This window comes from Mercurialis annua, linkage group LG2 (genome assembly GCF_937616625.2).
Source record: "Mercurialis annua linkage group LG2, ddMerAnnu1.2, whole genome shotgun sequence".
NCBI lineage: Eukaryota > Viridiplantae > Streptophyta > Magnoliopsida > Malpighiales > Euphorbiaceae > Mercurialis > Mercurialis annua.
The window spans coordinates 13,916,669-13,939,107 of NC_065571.1; the positions used below are offsets into that span (position 1 = coordinate 13,916,669).

General features: G+C 34.9%; 2 protein-coding genes across 2 annotated transcripts; one reads left to right on the plus strand and one right to left on the minus strand.

The window, feature by feature from the left end:
• Positions 1-4,012: 4,012 nt before the first annotated feature.
• Positions 4,013-5,255, plus strand: LOC126666756 (VQ motif-containing protein 19). Its single transcript, XM_050359617.2, has one exon. The coding sequence runs from the start codon at positions 4,365-4,367 to the stop codon at positions 5,070-5,072; it is 708 nt and encodes a 235-aa protein (XP_050215574.1). The 5' UTR covers positions 4,013-4,364; the 3' UTR covers positions 5,073-5,255.
• Positions 5,256-20,459: 15,204 nt separating this feature from the next.
• Positions 20,460-21,075, minus strand: LOC126668237 (uncharacterized). Its single transcript, XM_050361441.1, has 2 exons — positions 20,964-21,075; positions 20,460-20,863 (listed from the first exon to the last, which is right to left on the minus strand). Exons 1-2 carry the CDS (start codon positions 21,073-21,075, stop codon positions 20,460-20,462), a joined length of 516 nt encoding a protein of 171 aa, XP_050217398.1.
• Positions 21,076-22,439: the final 1,364 nt, after the last annotated feature.

A 22,439-nucleotide genomic window follows, 5' to 3' on the forward strand; every position in this document is an offset into this window, starting at 1 on the left:
CATGAAATTAAAAAACTCACTTTTCGAGGGGCTTTCTTAATACGAAAATTCAAATTTGGGGTCTGTTTGTACCCAAAGCCGCAAAAATGACTCATTTAATATTCTGTACCAAGTTGAGGGGGTGAATTGATCCATTGCTTTAAATTTTTCTGTCAAATTGAGGGAGTGAATTGATCCATTGTTAGTTAATCATTGGTCGTAATTTCTTCTTGTAACATACATTGATTGTATTAAGGAAAAGGATCATCTATGCCTCTAAGGTTTGACTTCAGAATCAGATAAGCTCTCAACGTCCGAAAAGGTTCAAATATGCCCCCAACGTTTTAGAAAATGAACAACCAGGCCCTCAATTTTAATGCAAAAATGAGACGTTGAGAGCCTAATTGTCAAAATTAAGTGTCTGGTTGTTCATTTTTTAAGATATTAGGGGTATATTTAAACTTTTTCAAACGTTGAAAGCTTAATTAATTATAAAGTCATATCTTAAGGACAGAATTGACCCTTTTCTCATTGTATTATTATATAATTTTCACACAAACAAAAGAGAAAAAAACAAAAATATTCCAAAATAGATCAAATATTACTCAAATAGCCAAAACCCAAATTCTTTACATTCGTGACAAAAAAAGGAGAAAGTTTACATTTTTTAGCCAACCACTAAACAATAGACACATGGCACACTTGAAAGTAAAAGAAAAGTCAAGAAAAACATGTTAAATAGCTGTCAATAGCTGTAAAAACGCGTCAGTAACGCGTCTGACACGCGTGTCAGAAAAGCGCGCCAGTCACGCATCGGCGCGTGTCAGTGTATCATAATTATTTAAACATGTATCATTTATATATCTTTTATGCATAATATCTGTATCAAAACATATTTGTAACTCAATTTCAGTTTTTATAATTTTATTTGGTTAATTAATCAATTAATTTCACTAATTAGGCAATTGTACTGAATTTTTATTATTGTATAAATCTGTTTCAGGTCTCCAAAAACCAAAAAAATTGGATTAGTTGAGGATATGATTTTGTCATAATGGGTTCTTTAAATAGGGATATTTGAATTATTTTTGTTCATTGAAAATAATGTATCGACAATGTATCTACAATGTATCAATCTCTTCAAAATTAATTCGTTGAAATAATTATTATGATTTGAAGACTGATTCTAGAAGTTATTTATCTTTTATGTATCATTAATGTATCAAAACATATTTGCAATTCAATTTCAGTTTTTATGATTTTATTTGGTTAATTAATCAACCAATTTCACTAATTAGGCAATTGTACTAAATTATTGGATGAATTTGTTTCAGGTCTCCAAAAACCTAGAAACTTGGATTAGTTGAGAATGTGGTTTTGTCATAATGGGTTCTTTAAATAGGAATATTTGAATTACATTCACTCATTGAAAATAATGCATCAACAATGTATCTACAATGTATTAGTCTCTCCAAAATTTATTCGTTGAAAATAATTATTATGATTTGGAGACTGATTCTAGAAGTTAAAATAAATTATGTATCTATGATATATCACCGATGTATCGACATTGTATATATGATGTATCGTTGCTGTATCTAATATGTATACATAATAACATATGCATAAAAACTTAACCAACTTATGTTTTAGTTAGAGATAGCTAAAAGTTTAAAACAAATCAAGCAACATGTTGTTAATAAGAGCATATAATTTTAAAAATTATAATGTACGGTGTATTTACAAAATTATTTCGTTAAAATAATCAAATAATATAAAAATATGTATCTACGATGTATAAGTTGTGTATCTATGATGTATTGGCGATTTATCTACAATATGTCAGTGGTATATACGATGTATCGTTGATGTATCCGATATGTATATACATAATAAACTGAACAAAGAACTATATAATGCCTTCATTAAATTTATCATCAGTTGAAATTAATCTTACACATGTGAGTTTATATCAAAAATGTAAATATTTACATTTTTCTAATTTACATAACAAATTAAATCTTATAAATAATTTGAATACATCTCAAAAAACAAATCATGTACATTTTAAAAACATTTCAGATACGTCTAAAAAACAGCACATATACATCTCAAAACTAGCTCAGCTACATTTTTCAAAATAAAGGAAGTAGACTAAATTTTTTGCAAAAAATATTGATCAACTCATCAAACTGCAAAACAAATGAGAAAAATCAATAAGTAAAAACAGATTAATAATATTACATAATACATACAAAGATATAAAAACAATACATTTCAAATACATATGAAAAACAGATAACATACATCTCAAAAACAGTAAAGATGCGCCTCAAAAATTCTAAGAATTCATAACATTATACATCTCAAAATTTCAAAATAAAACGAAGTATTTTAAACTTTTTACAACCAAATGACAATTTTTTCACATCGAAATAGCTCCACAATTTTTTTCGCATCGAAATAGTTATAGCCTAATTTGAATCAAGCAACATAGTTGAAAAAAAAAATTCAAATATAAGTATATTTATTTACAAAGACAGGGCCACAAAGAGAATGATGGTCCAAAATCAAAAATTTTAGAAAATTTTAAGACATGTTAAGATAAAAGAGAAATTTGGACATTTAAATTGAGAACAGTGGACTCAACCCCAGTCACCATTAAAACTAATGTTAAAAAAATTGTAAAATAAAATTACATGAATAATATAAATAACAAAGGGCAACTATTAAATTAGTAAAGTGAAAATCATCTTTAGCAAGAAGAAGAACAACAATCTATAATATTCATTTATTTGTAAATCTTGAGCATGAATGGTCCAGTAATTGATTATTCCTTCAAAAAATTACGCCTACAATATTGAGGTGTAGATCTATCAGATTTTACCAATTTTTTTTAAAACGGCGGCACCGATGGTAGTTCCTCTTCCTCTCTTCTCGTCATAGTTGTTTTAATGAGCTATTTGTAGGAAACAAATACTGAGAGGGAACCATAAATGAAAACAATTTAGGTAATTTCAGAATCGATTAACTGTGTATGTTTGATTTGAATGATAATAACTTGGAAGAAATTAAGGAAAGTAAGAAGATAATCATAGTAGATCTGTATAATTTGTTTCCTTAATGGGACATGTGTAGGTTTAAGAGCAAATGACACTATGAAATAAATAAATAAGTTTGGTCATAAGATGTAAACTACAAAAAGACATAGAATGTAAAAATTTCACAAAGTGGCTATTAGAGAAATAAAGTACCGCTTTTGTAATATTTCTGTAATTTTCTCCAAACAAAATCCTACGGATGGATCCATGAAATAGAAATGAAATGAATGGCTACAGTTTAGTTTGAGATAAAATGTCATCTTCCATCTCCAATCCCATCACAGATCAGTCCCTTCTAGTCAGGGCTCTGAAGTCAATGCTACACTCACCCAAATCTACAATTTGTTAATCCCTCCGCCCAAATATTTGGATAATTATAAATTTTTTAAATTATACTTTCCCTTCACAGTAAAATTATCCAACTTAAAATAAAATTATTCTAAAATTTCTGTCCATTTCTAAAAAACAACAGTTTTAAAAATCAATTTTTCTATTATATTTTTATTTAAATTCTAATAATAAAATAAATTAAAAATGGATCCAACATTAAATAAGGGTCTAGTAAAAAATAGAAAAAAAAATATAAAATACATAACAATAATTGTACATTTTTTAAAGTGTGTGATAAAGACGATGTGGACAACTTTATTAAGACGGATAGAGAGTAAAAATTAAGTTAGTTTAAATTAATTTTTTTTATTTTTTCAATATAATTTTTAAATTTTTTAAATAATATATTAATAACTAACTTTTTATTGATCCACACTATGTGAAATATGAAAAAATTAATGTATTTTAGAAACAACTATTGTTTATCAATATTAAAATAGTTCATATTTAATTTAAAATATCAAATATAATAGTGACCTATGACAGAAGAAGTATATAATGTTATTCCCATAAACACTTTGTTTTGCTAGTGGTGGCATAGATGCTGTTTGTTTCCTCTCCAAAATTCCAAATAATACTCTTCCAATCCTCCCAAATATTAAATCAAATTCAGTTTTAATTCCATTTTCTTCTCTACCCAATCATACTTCAAGAAAACTTCAAGAGAAAATAATACAAAATTTAACAAGAAAAAGTTTCTAGAGAGAGAAAGTTTCTAGAGAGAGAAAATCAAGAAAACAAAACAAAGTAATATACATTACAACCCTTTTAACATCCTCCTCCTCATTTTCTTGTTCTTATTCCTCCATCAAAACACCAACAAGTTCATTCTTTCGGCGAACACGGCGGCCGCGGGCGGCGGTGGCGGAGAAAAATACAAGAAAAACAGCAAAAATGAATCAAGAAATGGATCAAACACCAACAAGAATTCAAGAAAACAAAAACCTAGCTCCAATATTCAACAATGGGGTCACTACTCACACCCCACCACTCACACCAATATCCAGATCTGACACTCCTAATAATAATCCTTACCCAACAACTTTTGTTCAAGCAGACTCTTCATCTTTCAAACAAGTTGTTCAAATGCTTACAGGTTCAACTGAAACCGCTAAACAAGCGTCGCAAGATCCGCCATTAACACCTACTTCTTCTTCTTCAACACCGCCACAAACGCGAAACTTCGCTATTCCGCCGATAAAAACAACACCGAAAAAACAACAGCAACAACAAAACAGCTTCAAGCTTTACGAAAGACGAAACAATTACCAATTTCAGAACAGTCTCATGATCAACACTTTATTACCGAGTTTTTGCAATAGTAATAGTAATAGTTTTTCGCCAAGAGAAATCTTGTCGCCGAGTTTGCTCGAGTTTCCTAAGCTGACACTGAGTCCGGTTACTCCATTAAACATCGAAGACCCGTTTTATAAAAATTCTCCATCTCCGTCTTTGGCGAATTCTTCGTCTTCCGAAGAAGAACGAGCTATTGCTGAAAAAGGGTTTTACTTGCATCCTTCTCCTATTTCTACTCCGAGAGATTCTGAACCTCAGTTGCTGCCACTTTTTCCTGTTACCTCACCAAGAATTTCAGGTTCTTGATCTTAATTTTCTTCAAGTTTATATGTATTTGTACACATGGATAAAACAAACTGTCCATGGATGGTTTTGAAGAGAGATAGAGGTAGAGATCTTTGGTTTTTAAGTGTACAATTTGATCTCTCTTCTTATTATATACATATGTATTTATATATTTATGGTTAAGTCTTTGTTTAACTTTCTTTCTTTGCTTATTCATGTAGTTGATATATGAGGCCAATTTTTCTGTTATGAAATGGAAAATTTAATCTTTATATTGTTCTGTTCTATAGAGTGAATTTCAAGAATTTAAAATCTGAAATAAGTTTAGTTCACCACTAGAAAATAGTTTACTAGCAACAGATATTTCCGTCACTAAAAAGCTGAAATCCGTTGCTAAATCAGTTTTCCATCGTTAAAAGGTTGAAATCCGTTAGTAAATAAAGATTATTCGTCGGTAATTTGCTAATTTCTAGTTGTGATTTAATATGAATAGTGTGTATGTAAGTATAAATTTGAGTTATAATAATAAATGGTTCTCAAGCTGTGGGAAAGCATTTTTGAGTTCAATCATGGCAGCAGCAGAAGAAGACTTCTAATAAAGGAGGTTATGCTACATACAAACAAGGAATTTAGTGCTTTGATAGATACACTAATGGCAGATTTGAAAAGTTCAACTTGATGATGATGATGATGGGGTATATATGTGTTTAATTGCTAAAAGTTCAAATTGTGCCATTTTTTCCTAAACATTGGACCGTTAGTTGTTTAATGGATATTAAACTTCTTGGGTCACTCAAGTCTCAGAAAATCTCAAAAAGGTCATTAAAGTCAATTTTCTTACAAAATGGTCAGTGAACTATACCTTTTATTATAAAAGGGTTCACCCATATAAAATGACGTAAAAACTTAACATTTTTACTTACGTGGCAAGCTAAAATTACAAAAAGAAATATAGTTCAGTGACTTTTTTGTAATAAAAAGAATAACTCAATGATTTTTTTGTAGTTCACAAAAAGTTTAGTGTTCTTTTCGTAACAATAGAAATATTTTTGTAATAAAAGGTATAGTTCAGTGACCACTTTGTAAGAAAATTGACTTTAGTGACCTTTTTGAAATTTCCTGAGACTTGAGTGACCCAGAGAGTTTAGCATTCGTTGTTTAATACAAACTAAACTCATTCTCTTGCCTTTTCTATAAAAATGATAAATTTATATTTAGAGTAAGCATCCCATATATCATAATTTATACTTTGATAGCTCTTATTTGAAAATCAAACGATTCGATACCTCATTTTTAATTTTACAAATAATTACTACCTTTTGTTTAATCCGGAGATCAAATTGTTAACGGAATTAGAAACGAGGTACCAAATCGTTAACATAATTAAAAATGATGTACCAAATCGTTAACATAATTGAAAGTGAGGTATCAAATCGTTTGAAAGTGAATATCAAATTATTAACGGAACTAACAAATGCCCCTAATTGTTAACGGAATTAAAAGAGAGGCATTAAATCGTTTTATTTGCAAATAAAAGGTATCAAATTGTGAATTATAATTTATGTGGGGCTAAGAGTAATTTGCTCTTATATTTAACTAGATGAATATAGATGCATGAAAATTCAAATTTAAAATTTTCTATAACTTCTCGTAAAATAAAAAAATCGTACTAGTGCTACTCACTGGACTAGGTATTTGTTTGGCCGCTTGAAACATAATAATATACTTATTTTTTCATCAAATTCGGCTCGAGGCCTTATTAAACCCTTTTTTATATACAGGTATTCAAACTTTTACTTTCGATTAATATGGATAAAATATATTTATCTCTTCGTAATTATGATTTATTTGTTAAGTATACCATAATTTTAAGGTCAAATGACTAAAAAAAGCCAAAGCTTTCGTGAAAGTCTCACAAAAGCTCATACCTTTTAATTTTATCCAATTTATCATGAAATGCATGATTTTATTTCAGTTTTGTCCAACAACACAATTTTATTTATATGGCGCTGATGTGTGGCATGCCACATAGGCGCCACATGAGTAAAATTACACAATTGGACAAAATTGAGACGAAATCATGCGTTTCTGGACAAATTGTTTAAAATTAAAAGATTTGGACTTTTGTGAAACTTTTATAAAAGATTTGGCCTTTTTTGATCATTTGGCCTAATTTTAAAGTATGGTTAGTTTTATTCATTTTCAAGTGTTGCCAAAAATATCCACAATATATTTCGAGCTGACATGACGAATTATTATACGTCCATATGTATAAATTTATTCTATTTGACATATACAATATCTTACCACTTTAGCTACAAAGTAAGCATGGATATAATTCACAACATTTGAGAAGATGACGGAACATACTTGTAAAATTTCAAAATTATAATTATACAAACGAGATATAATTGTAAGTAGGTAAATACATTTTTTTCATTGAAATATTTATATAGTTTTGAAAAGAATCCTAACTCAATCTTGTATAAATTTAATTTAAACCGATTTTAAATTAGAAATTATACTGTAGCTGAGCTTGAATTGAGATGATGGCTTGACGTCATCCTCACCTTCCTCCGGCTTATCACCGGCAGTCTGCTCAGAGTTCCTTTTTATTTCGAAAAATCAAATTCAGTAAGACACTGTTCAAACCCCTTAAATATAAGGATCAATGTTATAAAAATTTAGCAACTTTACACATTTTATCAATTTAGTCACGTTTAAACTTGGCATAATAATAAATCTATTTTATTTTATTTTATCTTCAAACTCATATATGGTGTTAAGGTGACACTTATTCATTGGTAATTTGCTATGGTCTAGGTCATTTTATACCAATGAATGAGTGCCACCTCATCTCCATGTATGAATTTGAAAAAAAAATGAAAATTGATGTATTTTTATGATAAGTTTTAAAAGACGTGATTAATATGACAAAACATATAAAGTAGATGAATTTTTATGACATTACTCCTAAATTTAACCCATTAACATTTATGATTCCGCTATTTTCTCACAATAAATATTTTTTTATCAGTACCTTGCAAATCAAAAACTAACTTCATGAGAACTTCATCATCCTTTTTTTTAATAATATGTATATTGAAAGTCATAAGAAGTGGTAAAATAAAAAATTAAAACTTTCACACAAAACGTGGCGCACTAAAAGGTACGACTTAGAAAATTTGGAAAATCATGGTCCAGCAAATAAGATACAAAAAAGTACTCCTAAAGAAATACAATACCCAGATAAGGGAATAAATCTTAGCTTTAGAAAAACATTTAAAAATCATTACATTCCTGTTTGGAGAATTATTCTGAAATACTCTCTCATTTCCGCCTTTCCAAATTTCCCAAACAATAGATACCATAAAATTTTCCATAACTTCGAGTAAGTGCCTCTAGGAATAATACATTGCCATAGAAGAATAAAATCCACAAAAGATTCCAGAAAACTCCAAACCACATCCATCTTCTGAAGAATACCATACTAAATACTTCTTGCAAAATTACAATGAATAAAAATATGTGTTTATGTTTTCACAAGCATTCACAAAATTTACCGCCTTTGACTGCATCTTAACATTGCTCGGTAACACAGCAGACCTAAAAGACCCTTGGGGGCGATCGAGTATCCCACTAGAAAAGGACTAAATATGGTACTCTTGTTGACCACATGGTTATGAGAAAAAAAATTCTGGGAACAATTTTCTATCCCAACTCTTCACATGTGTGTCGACCAAGCACCGCAACAAATTTCCCAATGACCGGTTCATAACTTCAGTTTGACCATCATTCTAGGAGTGATAGGCAATACTGAAATCCAGCTGCGTGTTCACCATCTTCCATAAGCTACGCTAAAAATGACTGAGGAACGGAGTATCTTTATCTAACAAGATAGACGTGGGAAATCCATGAAGATGGTACACGTCTCGAAAGAACAGTTGTGCAATTGAATCAACATTTGCCATCTTCTTGCAAGGAATAAAGTGGACCATGTTAGAAAAACGATCAACAACAACATAGATAGAACCATACTCTCACTAAATACGCGTATTCCCAACATAAAAACCATGCTAACATCTTCCCATGGCTGCAACGGCACTGGCATCGATATATACAAACCCGCATTAGTTGATGCCCTATTTGAAACTTGACAAACACGACACCTCTACATATATTTATCTCCCTCTTTTCGAATGGTAGGCCAAAAGCAAGATGACTGAACTAGTTGTAAGGTCTTATAACACTGAACATGTCTCTTTTCATGCAGCACACGAATAATATACATCTACAAACTGATATCGGGTATGCACAGTTGATTCCCTTTTGAACAGAAATTTGTCATGCAACAAAACTATGTTGTTCTCTTGTTTGCACTTTCCCGATGACCATAAAAAATAAAGATCAGTCTAAAGCAAATCAATAAACGAGTCTAGATAGGGTACATCAACCCGCAATGAAACCAAAAAGTTGATGCGACGACTCAATACATCTGCAACCCGATTTATAATTATGGCCTTATACTTGACCATAAAAGTAAATTGTTGCAGATAATCCACCCAAGTAGCATGACTTGGTGACACTTTATCCTGGCGATACAAATGCTTCAACCCACCGTGGTTAGTATATAGAACAAACTCCTCGTGGTACAAGTATTTTTGCTTGTACAACCGTATAAAATTCCACGTCATATGTGTTGTAATTAAACTTTGCCCCATTCAGCTTCTCACTTAAATATTTCACCGGTCGGTTGTTTTGAATTGGAACAACCCAAATCCCTAACTTCGAAGCGTCATTATGCAGCTCAAAAGGTTGTGAAAAGTATGACAGCACTAAAATAGGAGTAGTTGTCAAATGCATCTTGATCTGCTGAAATGCAACCTTGACCTCTTTTTCCACTCAAACTTCATACCTTTCATATAACAAGTCACATGAGCCATAAAACTCAAACTTCAGACCTTTCATATAATAACTCACATGAGCCATAAAACTGCTGAAATGAGGTATGAACCGCCAATAGAAAGAAGTCAGTCTATGAAAACTTTAAATCTTCATAATGGTACTCGGCTGAGGCTAATGATTCACCATCTCAATTTTTGAATAATCCACTTGCAGTCCCTCCTCGAACACGATGTAACTCAGAAATAACACTTTCCAAGTCAGAAAATCACCCTTTTTCTAGCAACAAATAGGTTGTCCCTACGAAGCACACACAAAACCTCTGGCAAGTGCTGAAGATCCACATCAGGATTAGCAATGTATATAGAAATTTCATCAAAATACAGCAACAAATTTATCAATAAATGATCTTAGTGCTAGGTTCATCACACACATAAATGTACTCGGCGTGTTTGATCGCCTATACAATTGTAATACCCCGTAAAATTAAAGGATTAAATTATTCCATTTAAGGAATAATTTATAGGACCGGGAGAACGTAAATTAAATTTAAGGATAAATTTAATTTATAGTATCTCCGGAAATATAAAATAGTTATAGAAGTTAAAATATAAAAATTGGATATTTATATTTTAACTAACGGGAAATAAGAAATGCTTATAAATTAAAATAGGGTAATTTATAAGTCCCGTGTGAATATTTTTGGAGTCAATATTCACAAAATATTTTTAGAAAGTTACCCCTAAAATTTCATAAAATTTGGAGTTCGTTGTCCGTTTTAGTTACGGACGAATATTTAAGAATTTGGGTTAAAGTAACGCGCGAATACCTAGGGACTAGTTTGGAATTTAACCAAACTATATATATAAACATTTCATTTGAAATGTTCATAAGTTTCAGAAACCTAAAACTTAGGTTTTGTATTCAGAGTGCGGCGACGACTTCGGACGACGGTAGGTTCGACGGTTTCGATCCAATTTTTCGTTTCTAACTCAAATTTCTTCGGTAATCCATTAATAATCGAAGTTATAACCGTTATTTTGAATTAGGTTATATAGAAAATGGATTATATTCGAATATATAACGGTTACCGTATCGAATCGAACGTATACGTAATGATTTTACGTTCCGATAGCGGAAATGGATAGATTGGTGTTTGTATATGTGTTTAGGATCGAAAAGTGGCGTTTTAGCACGTCGGAAAGCCCGGGAAATCGAGTTTCCCGGGGCTGTGCACGACTGGTGCACGAACGTGCACTTATAGTGCACGAACGTGCACCAGCCATGGTGCACGACCGTGCACCAAGTGCACGATCGTGCACTAGCCTGGGTGCACGAACGTGCACCCAAGGTGCACGAACGTGCACCAGGCAGCACGACCGTGCACAGGGTTGCACGATCGTGCTGCCATGGCTCGAAGGGGGGAGTGTTTTGGGGCTTTTTGCCCTAACTTTCGACGGAAGTAATCGTCGAACTATGGATGATTTAAATGGACTTTAAACCTTAAACCTGGACGTTTAAAGGATTAAAAGAACTAGGACAATTAAGGGAGTTCGATTAATTAAAACATAGAGATGTTTTAATTGGGTCCTCTATTAATCAAAGTGGTTAATAGTTAAGAGGACTATGAGTTGATATCGAATATGAGTATAGAATAGATATGTTACATGTTAGTAATGTCAATAGAAAGTCTACTCTTTAAGTTAGAATTCTTGTTTCAATTGTATTTAACAATTGTTTTCTAACTAGATCCAACGAGCAAGCAAGCTACTGGACCAGGAGAGTAGAGGGTGAACGAGAACTGTTTTGTGGATAACGGTTTTGTGAGTTCGCATATTTACTTTTGAATATTGATGCCAAAACATTTATAACTAAAAATGTGTTTGAAATTGCATTGCATAGAGTCGATTTGAAACCAATATATAGATCCACTGGAACGTGCTATCTATTGGGCAACAATAGAACTGTGTGATCACCGGTATTAATAAAACATTGCATTGCATACTAGTTGGGTTCTTTGGCCAGATGCTTGCAAAGCGGCCAAGACCTAACAGGTTATCCTGGGGAGCCAGTAATTTAATTTACGGCCCAGCAAACCTTACACAGAGATAAGATGATTGTGACAATGTGAGTTCACATTTCATCCTGTGTTAAACAAGAGAGCACGAACTGTGACATTAGTCACAGTTAACCAAATGGGGTTTCCCTTAGGGTTTCATTTGGATCGGTTATTTGGCTGCACAAAGTGTGTTTACATGCGATTTCTGCTTTTATTAATATGCCTGAGTAACTATGTGAATTCACTCATATTTGACCCCCGTTGATTTCCCTTTTCACAGGTAAATGATATTTTGACGTGACAAGACTTCCAATTCTTTTTCTGGAAGTTGTAACTAAATAAAGGTCACTCTAGAGCTGCAGAGTAGTTCTAGCTCCGAACAGTAGTTCAATTGTAAATGCTTAAACTCTGATATGAAACTACTGTGAGTATCATTTTGGGACAAAGGCATGTTTTTATAAAAAGGGCTTTTGCCAGTTGTTTATAAGAAACCTGGTTTTAATAAAAGCTTTGTGATTAATTAAGTGGCATGCTTAAACCAGTTACTTGACAGGATAACTGGTTTGCACCGCTGGCATTGTTTTTGGGCAGGGTTGTGTCAAGGTGTGTGCAGTATACATGTATTACCCTGAGTCCAAAAATGCGATGGCATGGTTTTGATTACACGTTTAATTGAAGGTTTTCAAATACTTGCGAAAAGAAATTGAAACCTTTTATGTTTTTAAAACGCGAAAAGTTTTTACTGTTTTTCCTAGGCTTGCTACGGGTTTCGGAACAACCATTCCCATTCCCTAGCGCCGGTCTCGACACGAGTTTCTAAGCGGAAATCGGGTCGTGACAAAGTTGGTATCAGAGCAATGTTGTAGAACTAAAACGTCTACAGTAACATTGCCGATACTCGAATAGTAGGGTCTAAGGAACTACTGCAGCAATAGGATTTGAGTCATGTCCTTGATATGTCATCATTTAATTGTGAAATATTCAGCTTTTCCATAGGTTGTGAATTTAGAATGTGTTGGATATGAGTTATATATTGTGATACGCATGAGCACGTGAGGTGTGACCATTGAGATGGTTATATGTGTTCATGTTGGATTTGTATTTGTTGTTCTTCATTTGATTGCAGTGTGGTTTGATTTGGTTAGGATGGCTGACCAAAGGCAAACTCGTGGTCGAGCTGCGATGATACGAGATGCACCTGAAGAGGCTCATGATGAGTCGTCTGTGCATATAGGGCAACATGAACCGGCCAACGTAGCAGGTAGAGGCCGTGGGCGTGGTAGACCTAGAGGTAGAGCTAGAGGTCAAGCTGTGGAGGAACAGGAACCAGTTCAGGCTCCTGGGATACCACAACAACCTAACGCGCCAGGCTTCGACTTTAATCAGTTCTTAGCTGGAGTTGCAGCTATGCAGGCTAACCAAGTGGAGAATCAGGCTATGCATAGGGAGCAACTATTGCAACAACAACAGCGTGTTGGTGCAAATGTCGATAGAGACAGTATTTTGGCTTATATGCGGCTCAAACCAACAGAATTTGATGGTTCAGGCGATGCATTGGATTTTCTTGAGGAAGTTGAGCGTAATGCTAGACGTTTACAGGCTGACGAGAGACAGTCAATCTTGTTAGTTGAAATGTCAATGAAAGGACCAGCAAAAGATTGGTTTCGACGTATAATTCAACCTACGATGAATCAAATGACCTGGGCAGAGTTTGTTAATCGGTACAGAGAATTTTATCTGCCATTTTCTGTGACCGAGAGTTATCGTGATCAATTGCTGAATTTGAGAAGAGGAAATAGGTCAGTACAAGAATATGTGACGGAGTTCACTAGGTTGGAAAGATTTGCACCTGATTTGATGGCTGATCCAGCAAGGGCGAATGCGAGTTTTATCAAGGGTTTAGGACCCGAGTTTATTAGCCTTGTTTCTGATGTGAACCGAGATTTGATCCAGCTGATAGACAGTGCACGTCAAATGGAGACTTCGTTGGTACAGTTTGGCAGAATTGTAAATTCTACTGCACCAGTGTCGACAAGGAGTGATCAAGTTGGTGCGACAGCCAATACACAAATGTGGTTTAATCCAAGTGGTTTTACTGGACCGCGACGTAAAAATTTTAAAGGAAAGAGTAATAAGCGTTTCAATACCCCTGGAGCTAGTTCAAGTGGACGTAGCTCAGGAAGTTCTGGAGTTTTAACTCCATATTGCCAGAATTGTCGGAGGAGACACTATGGAGTGTGTCACCTTGCTCCAGGAGCGTGCTTTGTTTGTGGCCAACCAGGCCATTATGCAAGACAATGTCCGATGTCAGGAGCACAAGGGTCTGCTGCCAGTGTTGCTCAACCTTTTCAGCAGCAGCGGAGACCTATGTTTCCGGCGGCATCTGGGCAAGGTCAAACTGGTAATACATTTACTAGCCAGAGAGGAAGAGGTTTTGGTAATAATCGAGGTGGAGGAAGAAATGGTGGAGGAAGAGGTACTGGTCAGAACTCTCAAGCGGAGGGGAGTCAAGCCAGGGTGTTTGCACTAAATCCACAAGAGGCTCAAGCCTCTAATGCAGTTGTGCAAGGTACTTTTACTATAGCTTCTATGGATGCTTTAGTATTATTTGATCCGGGTGCAACACATTCATTTGTTTCACCGAGTTTTGCGATTAAGATGGGAAAGCAACCCGCTTACTTGCAAAATCCATTATCAGTAGCCACGCCAATGGGTGAAAGTATGGATGCGGACATAGTTTATTCGTCTTGTCCTGTGAATGTTCAAGGACGAGAGTTGCTTGCCGATCTAATTTTGCTAGAAGTACTAGCATTTGATGTTATATTAGGTATGGATTGGTTAGCTCGACATTATGCGAGTGTGGATTGTCGTGAGAAGTTAGTGACATTCAATACCCCTGGAATTGAGGTGGTTTCACTTCAAAGTGAAAAATTAAAATCCACTGCTAGCATAATCTCAGCTATGAAAGCTCAACGAATGATGAGAAAAGGATGTCAAGCATTCTTGGCTATTGTGTTGGATACAGAGAAAGCTCAAGGAACTGTACAGAATGTACCGGTGGTAATGGAGTATCCAGATGTTTTTCCAGACGAATTACCGGGATTACCACCAGATAGAGAGATAGAGTTTTGTATTGAGTTAACTCCTGGTACCAAACCGATATCAATACCTCCTTATCGAATGGCGCCAGCAGAGTTAAAGGAACTGAAAGATCAACTAGAGGAACTACTTAGTTGTGGTTTTATCAGACCAAGTGTTTCACCATGGGGAGCACCTGTTTTATTTGTTAAAAAGAAGGACGGATCATTTCGGCTCTGTATAGATTACAGACAGCTGAACAAAGTTACAATCAAGAACAAGTACCCATTGCCAAGGATTGATGATTTGTTCGATCAACTGCAAGGAGCAAGGTACTTTTCTAAGATTGACTTGCGATCAGGATACCATCAGTTAAAGATCCGAGAGGATGATGTTTCGAAAACTGCTTTTAGGACTCGGTATGGTCACTACGAGTTCCTAGTTATGTCATTTGGATTGACAAACGCACCAGCGGCTTTCATGGATTTGATGAATAGGATATTCAAACCCTTCTTGGATCAGTTTGTAATTGTTTTCATTGATGATATTTTGATCTACTCGCGTACGGAGGAGGAGCATGCACATCATTTGCGCATAGTTCTTCAGACATTGAGGGAGCATCAGTTATACGCCAAGTTTTCAAAGTGTGAATTTTGGTTAGAAGAAGTGGCATTTTTGGGACATGTTGTGTCTCAAAATGGAATCAAAGTAGATCCAAAGAAGATTGAAGCAGTTGTGGAATGGAAACGACCAACTTCGGTGACTGAAATTCGTAGTTTCCTTGGTTTAGCAGGATACTACAGAAGATTTGTGCAAGATTTCTCAAAAATCTCTGCACCATTAACGAAGTTAACTCAGAAAAATGCAAAGTATGAATGGACAGAGAAATGCGATAACAGTTTTCAGAAACTGAAGGAGTGTCTAACGACAGCTCCAGTGCTAGCATTACCTGAAGGTATTGAAGGATTCACTGTTTACTGTGATGCTTCAAGGATTGGTTTAGGATGTGTTCTAATGCAACATGGACGAGTAATAGCTTACGCTTCACGCCAACTGAAAAAGCATGAAGTGAACTATCCTACTCATGACCTGGAATTAGCAGCAGTAATTTTTGCATTGAAAATCTGGAGACATTACTTGTACGGTGCAACGTGTGAGATATTCACAGATCATAAAAGTTTGAGGTATATCTTTGATCAACGTGAATTGAATCTCAGACAGAGAAGGTGGCTAGAGTTGCTTAAAGATTATGATTGCACTATACAGTATCATCCGGGTAAAGCTAATGTGGTAGCTGATGCGTTAAGCAGAAAGTCTGCAGGAAGTTTAGCACACGTTACAACAGAGTGGCGAAAGCCATTGATCAAAGAGATCTATACGATGTTCAGTCAGAACATTAGGTTTGAAGTTTCTTATCTTGGAAGCTTGATAGCCCAATTAAGTGTGCGACCAACTCTAATCGACAGGATTAGGGAACTACAAGGTGAAGATCCTCAACTAAAGCGTGTCATGGAGGAGGTAGAGAAAGGAAAGTGTCAAGACTTCAGTGTTGTTAACGGAACACTGAAGTATGGTACCAGATTATGTGTACCAGATATTGAAAATTTAAGGCAGAAGATCATGGAGGAAACCCATGGATCAACTTATAGTATTCATCCAGGTTCTACCAAGATGTATAGAGATATTAAGGAGATGTACTGGTGGAACGGAATGAAGCGAGATATTGCAGAGTTTGTAGCAAGGTGTCCAGTGTGTCAGCAAGTTAAGCTTGAACACCAAAGGCCATATGGATTTTTACAACCCCTACCCATACCAGAGTGGAAGTTGGAGAGGATTACAATGGATTTTGTGGTTGGATTGCCTAAGACGCAGAAAGGTTTTGACTCTATATGGGTTATAGTGGATCGTCTGACGAAGTCGGCCCACTTTATACCTATTAAGATATCATATACTGCGGCAAAATTGGCACAAGTATATATTGACAAGATAGTCAGTTTACATGGAATTCCCGTGTCAATAGTTTCAGATAGAGGTTCAGTATTTACCTCTAGATTTTGGGGAAGTTTGCAAGAAGCGATGGGAACGCGGTTAGATTTTAGTACCGCATTTCATCCGCAAACTGATGGACAGTCTGAAAGGACTATTCAGACTTTGGAAGATATGCTTCGACTGTGTGTACTGGATTTTGGAGGTAGCTGGGATGTGTATTTGCCATTAGTAGAGTTCTCATACAACAACAGCTATCATTCCAGTATCGAGATGGCTCCATATGAGGCATTATACGGTCGTAAGTGTCGATCTCCTATCTGTTGGGAGGAAGTAGGAGAAAGAAAATTGACAGGAGCAGAGGTTATCCAAATTACCTCAGAGAAGGTACCATTAATTAAGCAGCGATTGGAAACTTCTTTTAGTCGCCAGAAAAGTTATGCAGATTCAAAAAGAAAAGAGATAGAATTTCAAGTTGGTGACTATGTCTTTCTGAAAGTATCACCAATGAAGGGTGTTATTCGTTTTGGAAAGAGAGGCAAGTTATCTCCAAGGTATGTGGGACCTTACGAGATTATAGAGCGCATCGGAGCGGTAGCATATAAATTAGATTTACCGCCAGATATGTCACAAGTTCATCCGGTGTTTCACATATCGATGCTGCGAAAATATATCGCAGATCCTTCTCATGTGATTCAACCACAAATTGTAGAGGTTAATGAAGAACTTTCTTATGAAGAGCAGCCTGTTGAGATAGTAGATACTCAACTACGGAAACTTCGTACTAAGGAGATTCCTATGGTGAAAGTGATGTGGAGAAATCATTCTGTAGAGGAGTGTACGTGGGAGACGGAGGCGGATATGCGTCAGCGATATCCTTACCTGTTTTTACAAGGTACGTAGTTCTTATTGAAATTCGAGGACGAATTTTAATAAGGTGGGGAGAATGTAATACCCCGTAAAATTAAAGGATTAAATTATTCCATTTAAGGAATAATTTATAGGACCGGGAGAACGTAAATTAAATTTAAGGATAAATTTAATTTATAGTATCTCCGGAAATATAAAATAGTTATAGAAGTTAAAATATAAAAATTGGATATTTATATTTTAACTAACGGGAAATAAGAAATGCTTATAAATTAAAATAGGGTAATTTATAAGTCCCGTGTGAATATTTTTGGAGTCAATATTCACAAAATATTTTTAGAAAGTTACCCCTAAAATTTCATAAAATTTGGAGTTCGTTGTCCGTTTTAGTTACGGACGAATATTTAAGAATTTGGGTTAAAGTAACGCGCGAATACCTAGGGACTAGTTTGGAATTTAACCAAACTATATATATAAACATTTCATTTGAAATGTTCATAAGTTTCAGAAACCTAAAACTTAGGTTTTGTATTCAGAGTGCGGCGACGACTTCGGACGACGGTAGGTTCGACGGTTTCGATCCAATTTTTCGTTTCTAACTCAAATTTCTTCGGTAATCCATTAATAATCGAAGTTATAACCGTTATTTTGAATTAGGTTATATAGAAAATGGATTATATTCGAATATATAACGGTTACCGTATCGAATCGAACGTATACGTAATGATTTTACGTTCCGATAGCGGAAATGGATAGATTGGTGTTTGTATATGTGTTTAGGATCGAAAAGTGGCGTTTTAGCACGTCGGAAAGCCCGGGAAATCGAGTTTCCCGGGGCTGTGCACGACTGGTGCACGAACGTGCACTTATAGTGCACGAACGTGCACCAGCCATGGTGCACGACCGTGCACCAAGTGCACGATCGTGCACTAGCCTGGGTGCACGAACGTGCACCCAAGGTGCACGAACGTGCACCAGGCAGCACGACCGTGCACAGGGTTGCACGATCGTGCTGCCATGGCTCGAAGGGGGGAGTGTTTTGGGGCTTTTTGCCCTAACTTTCGACGGAAGTAATCGTCGAACTATGGATGATTTAAATGGACTTTAAACCTTAAACCTGGACGTTTAAAGGATTAAAAGAACTAGGACAATTAAGGGAGTTCGATTAATTAAAACATAGAGATGTTTTAATTGGGTCCTCTATTAATCAAAGTGGTTAATAGTTAAGAGGACTATGAGTTGATATCGAATATGAGTATAGAATAGATATGTTACATGTTAGTAATGTCAATAGAAAGTCTACTCTTTAAGTTAGAATTCTTGTTTCAATTGTATTTAACAATTGTTTTCTAACTAGATCCAACGAGCAAGCAAGCTACTGGACCAGGAGAGTAGAGGGTGAACGAGAACTGTTTTGTGGATAACGGTTTTGTGAGTTCGCATATTTACTTTTGAATATTGATGCCAAAACATTTATAACTAAAAATGTGTTTGAAATTGCATTGCATAGAGTCGATTTGAAACCAATATATAGATCCACTGGAACGTGCTATCTATTGGGCAACAATAGAACTGTGTGATCACCGGTATTAATAAAACATTGCATTGCATACTAGTTGGGTTCTTTGGCCAGATGCTTGCAAAGCGGCCAAGACCTAACAGGTTATCCTGGGGAGCCAGTAATTTAATTTACGGCCCAGCAAACCTTACACAGAGATAAGATGATTGTGACAATGTGAGTTCACATTTCATCCTGTGTTAAACAAGAGAGCACGAACTGTGACATTAGTCACAGTTAACCAAATGGGGTTTCCCTTAGGGTTTCATTTGGATCGGTTATTTGGCTGCACAAAGTGTGTTTACATGCGATTTCTGCTTTTATTAATATGCCTGAGTAACTATGTGAATTCACTCATATTTGACCCCCGTTGATTTCCCTTTTCACAGGTAAATGATATTTTGACGTGACAAGACTTCCAATTCTTTTTCTGGAAGTTGTAACTAAATAAAGGTCACTCTAGAGCTGCAGAGTAGTTCTAGCTCCGAACAGTAGTTCAATTGTAAATGCTTAAACTCTGATATGAAACTACTGTGAGTATCATTTTGGGACAAAGGCATGTTTTTATAAAAAGGGCTTTTGCCAGTTGTTTATAAGAAACCTGGTTTTAATAAAAGCTTTGTGATTAATTAAGTGGCATGCTTAAACCAGATACTTGACAGGATAACTGGTTTGCACCGCTGGCATTGTTTTTGGGCAGGGTTGTGTCAAGGTGTGTGCAGTATACATGTATTACCCTGAGTCCAAAAATGCGATGGCATGGTTTTGATTACACGTTTAATTGAAGGTTTTCAAATACTTGCGAAAAGAAATTGAAACCTTTTATGTTTTTAAAACGCGAAAAGTTTTTACTGTTTTTCCTAGGCTTGCTACGGGTTTCGGAACAACCATTCCCATTCCCTAGCGCCGGTCTCGACACGAGTTTCTAAGCGGAAATCGGGTCGTGACAACAATGTCACCAACCACTCATACACCCCTTCATAAGTTTTGAAAGTCGTTTTCCACTCGTACCCATGCGAATATGATGGTATCCGCTCTCCAAATCCATCTTGGTAAAAATTGTCCCCCTACTGATATGATCAAGAAAATCATCAAGTCGTGGAATAGAAAAATGGTACCAGGCTGTGATTTTGTTGATTTCTCGATTGTCCACACACATGCAAAAAGACACAGCCTTCTTAGGTGTGAGAAGGGCTGGAACTGCACATGGATTCATACTCTCAACGTCGTTGATCATCATCAGCGCGCCCTGTCTACTGTTGTGGATCCTCTTCATAATATTCAGCATCCTTCTTGTCTCCAAATGTAGAAAATCCTTCACGTTGAAAATTCTGGCCTCTATTAGGCTGTTAGATAGCCCTATTTTGGTTAGCCATCAGCAAACCCATCTGCTCCACCATTCGATCCATCGATTCCTCCATTCTCTGGTCAATTTCATCAATTCGTTGTTCGACCTAACGAATATGATCACGTTCAAAAACGTCTTCCACACGCTGCTGATTTTTCCTCGCTTGCATAGTTGAATCCAGATATGATCTAACTCTAATACCAACTGATGTAGCGGAAGTCATGAATAAACAAGGATAATTTTAATAGCTGTTGATTACTAAAATACAAGCAATTAAACTTCTAAACTCAATAGATTCAAGAAAGAATACTAGAATCTAGGCATCAAATAACGTTGATTCAATAGAATACTGATACTTGGAAAATACATAAATATTATCTCACCAACATCAAAGATGTCGTTTATTGACTTATAAAATTGTATAAATACTAAAACAAATGAAGACCCTAAACCGGGTATAAAAGGAGATAAAATAATAAAAGTCTAAAAATTGTTATTTTGGAAGCCTAAATGATAGAATTCGGCCCAAAAGCGACGTAGGTCATGAACGAAGCTAATGAACATCAATTATTTGCTAGCTTCCAATGAATTTAGGCTTAGAAACCGTCCACATCGCACACTTCAAATTTTGGCAGAATTACAAAACTCCCACTTCACCACTTTGCGATCTCTATTCTCAATAAACTCAAAATCCGTCTTCGCAACCGCACCACTTTTGAAGAGAAAAATAATGTACATTCGTACCAGGGTAAATATACAATTTTGACCCTCATATCAGGCTCGACTTTTTGGACTTCAATAATTTTTTAGGGTAAACCCATCCCGAAGTATAAGGACAACTACACAATTTTGTCCAACTACACAATTTTGTTTTATAGTATAAGGACTTCGGGATGTGAAACATTTTGTGAATAATTTTCTTCTCTTATTCATTTTGTGAAACATTTCCGTTTCGTGGTCTACACCATAAAACACTACAAATACACCATAAACACTGCAAATATACCATAAACACTACAAATACATCATAAACACTATAAATGCACCATAAATATACTAAAAATGGCAGAAATACATTATAAATACACCAAAAATACACTAAAATATAAAATATATAATAAAATTACTAAAAATTTACCATAAATCAATTTGTTCCTCACAAAATCAGTAGCAATAAACAAATCTATGAATAAGGGAAGACAAAATAAATAATTATATGAATAATATAACAATTTTATAAAAATAAAATATAATCTGCAATAATTTATTTACAAAATATTTAAATAATTATAAAAAACCTAAAAAACACAAATCTAAAAACGAGTCGAGAAATCCATAACGCGAATGAAAGAGACGAAGGGACTAGTGCGAACGGAAAAGATAAACAGAAAAACGACCGGAAATGACGAGAAATCCATCGGAATTAGACGAACGGAAGCGCGACGGGAAAGACGAACGGAAAAGACGAACGAAAAAGTAATCGGAGGAGAAAAACTGAAAATCAAATGAAAAAGAAAAAAAAAAGAAAAAGAAAAAAAGAGAGAACTTTGAAAGAAAAGAGAAAGAAGAGAAAGAAGAAAAAGTGGT

What these genes read in the sequence shown, in the direction of transcription:
- LOC126666756 (XM_050359617.2), top strand. Translation starts at nt 4,365, where the DNA reads ATGAATCAAGAAATGGATCAAACACCAACAAGAATTCAAGAAAACAAA.
- LOC126668237 (XM_050361441.1), bottom strand. Translation starts at nt 21,075, where the DNA reads ATGACTTCCGCTACATCAGTTGGTATTAGAGTTAGATCATATCTGGAT. An exon ending in TTTTGAACGTGATCATATTC is followed by an intron (nt 20,864 to 20,963) that starts GTTAGGTCGAAC and finishes TAACCAAAATAG; the next exon opens with GGCTATCTAACAGCCTAATA.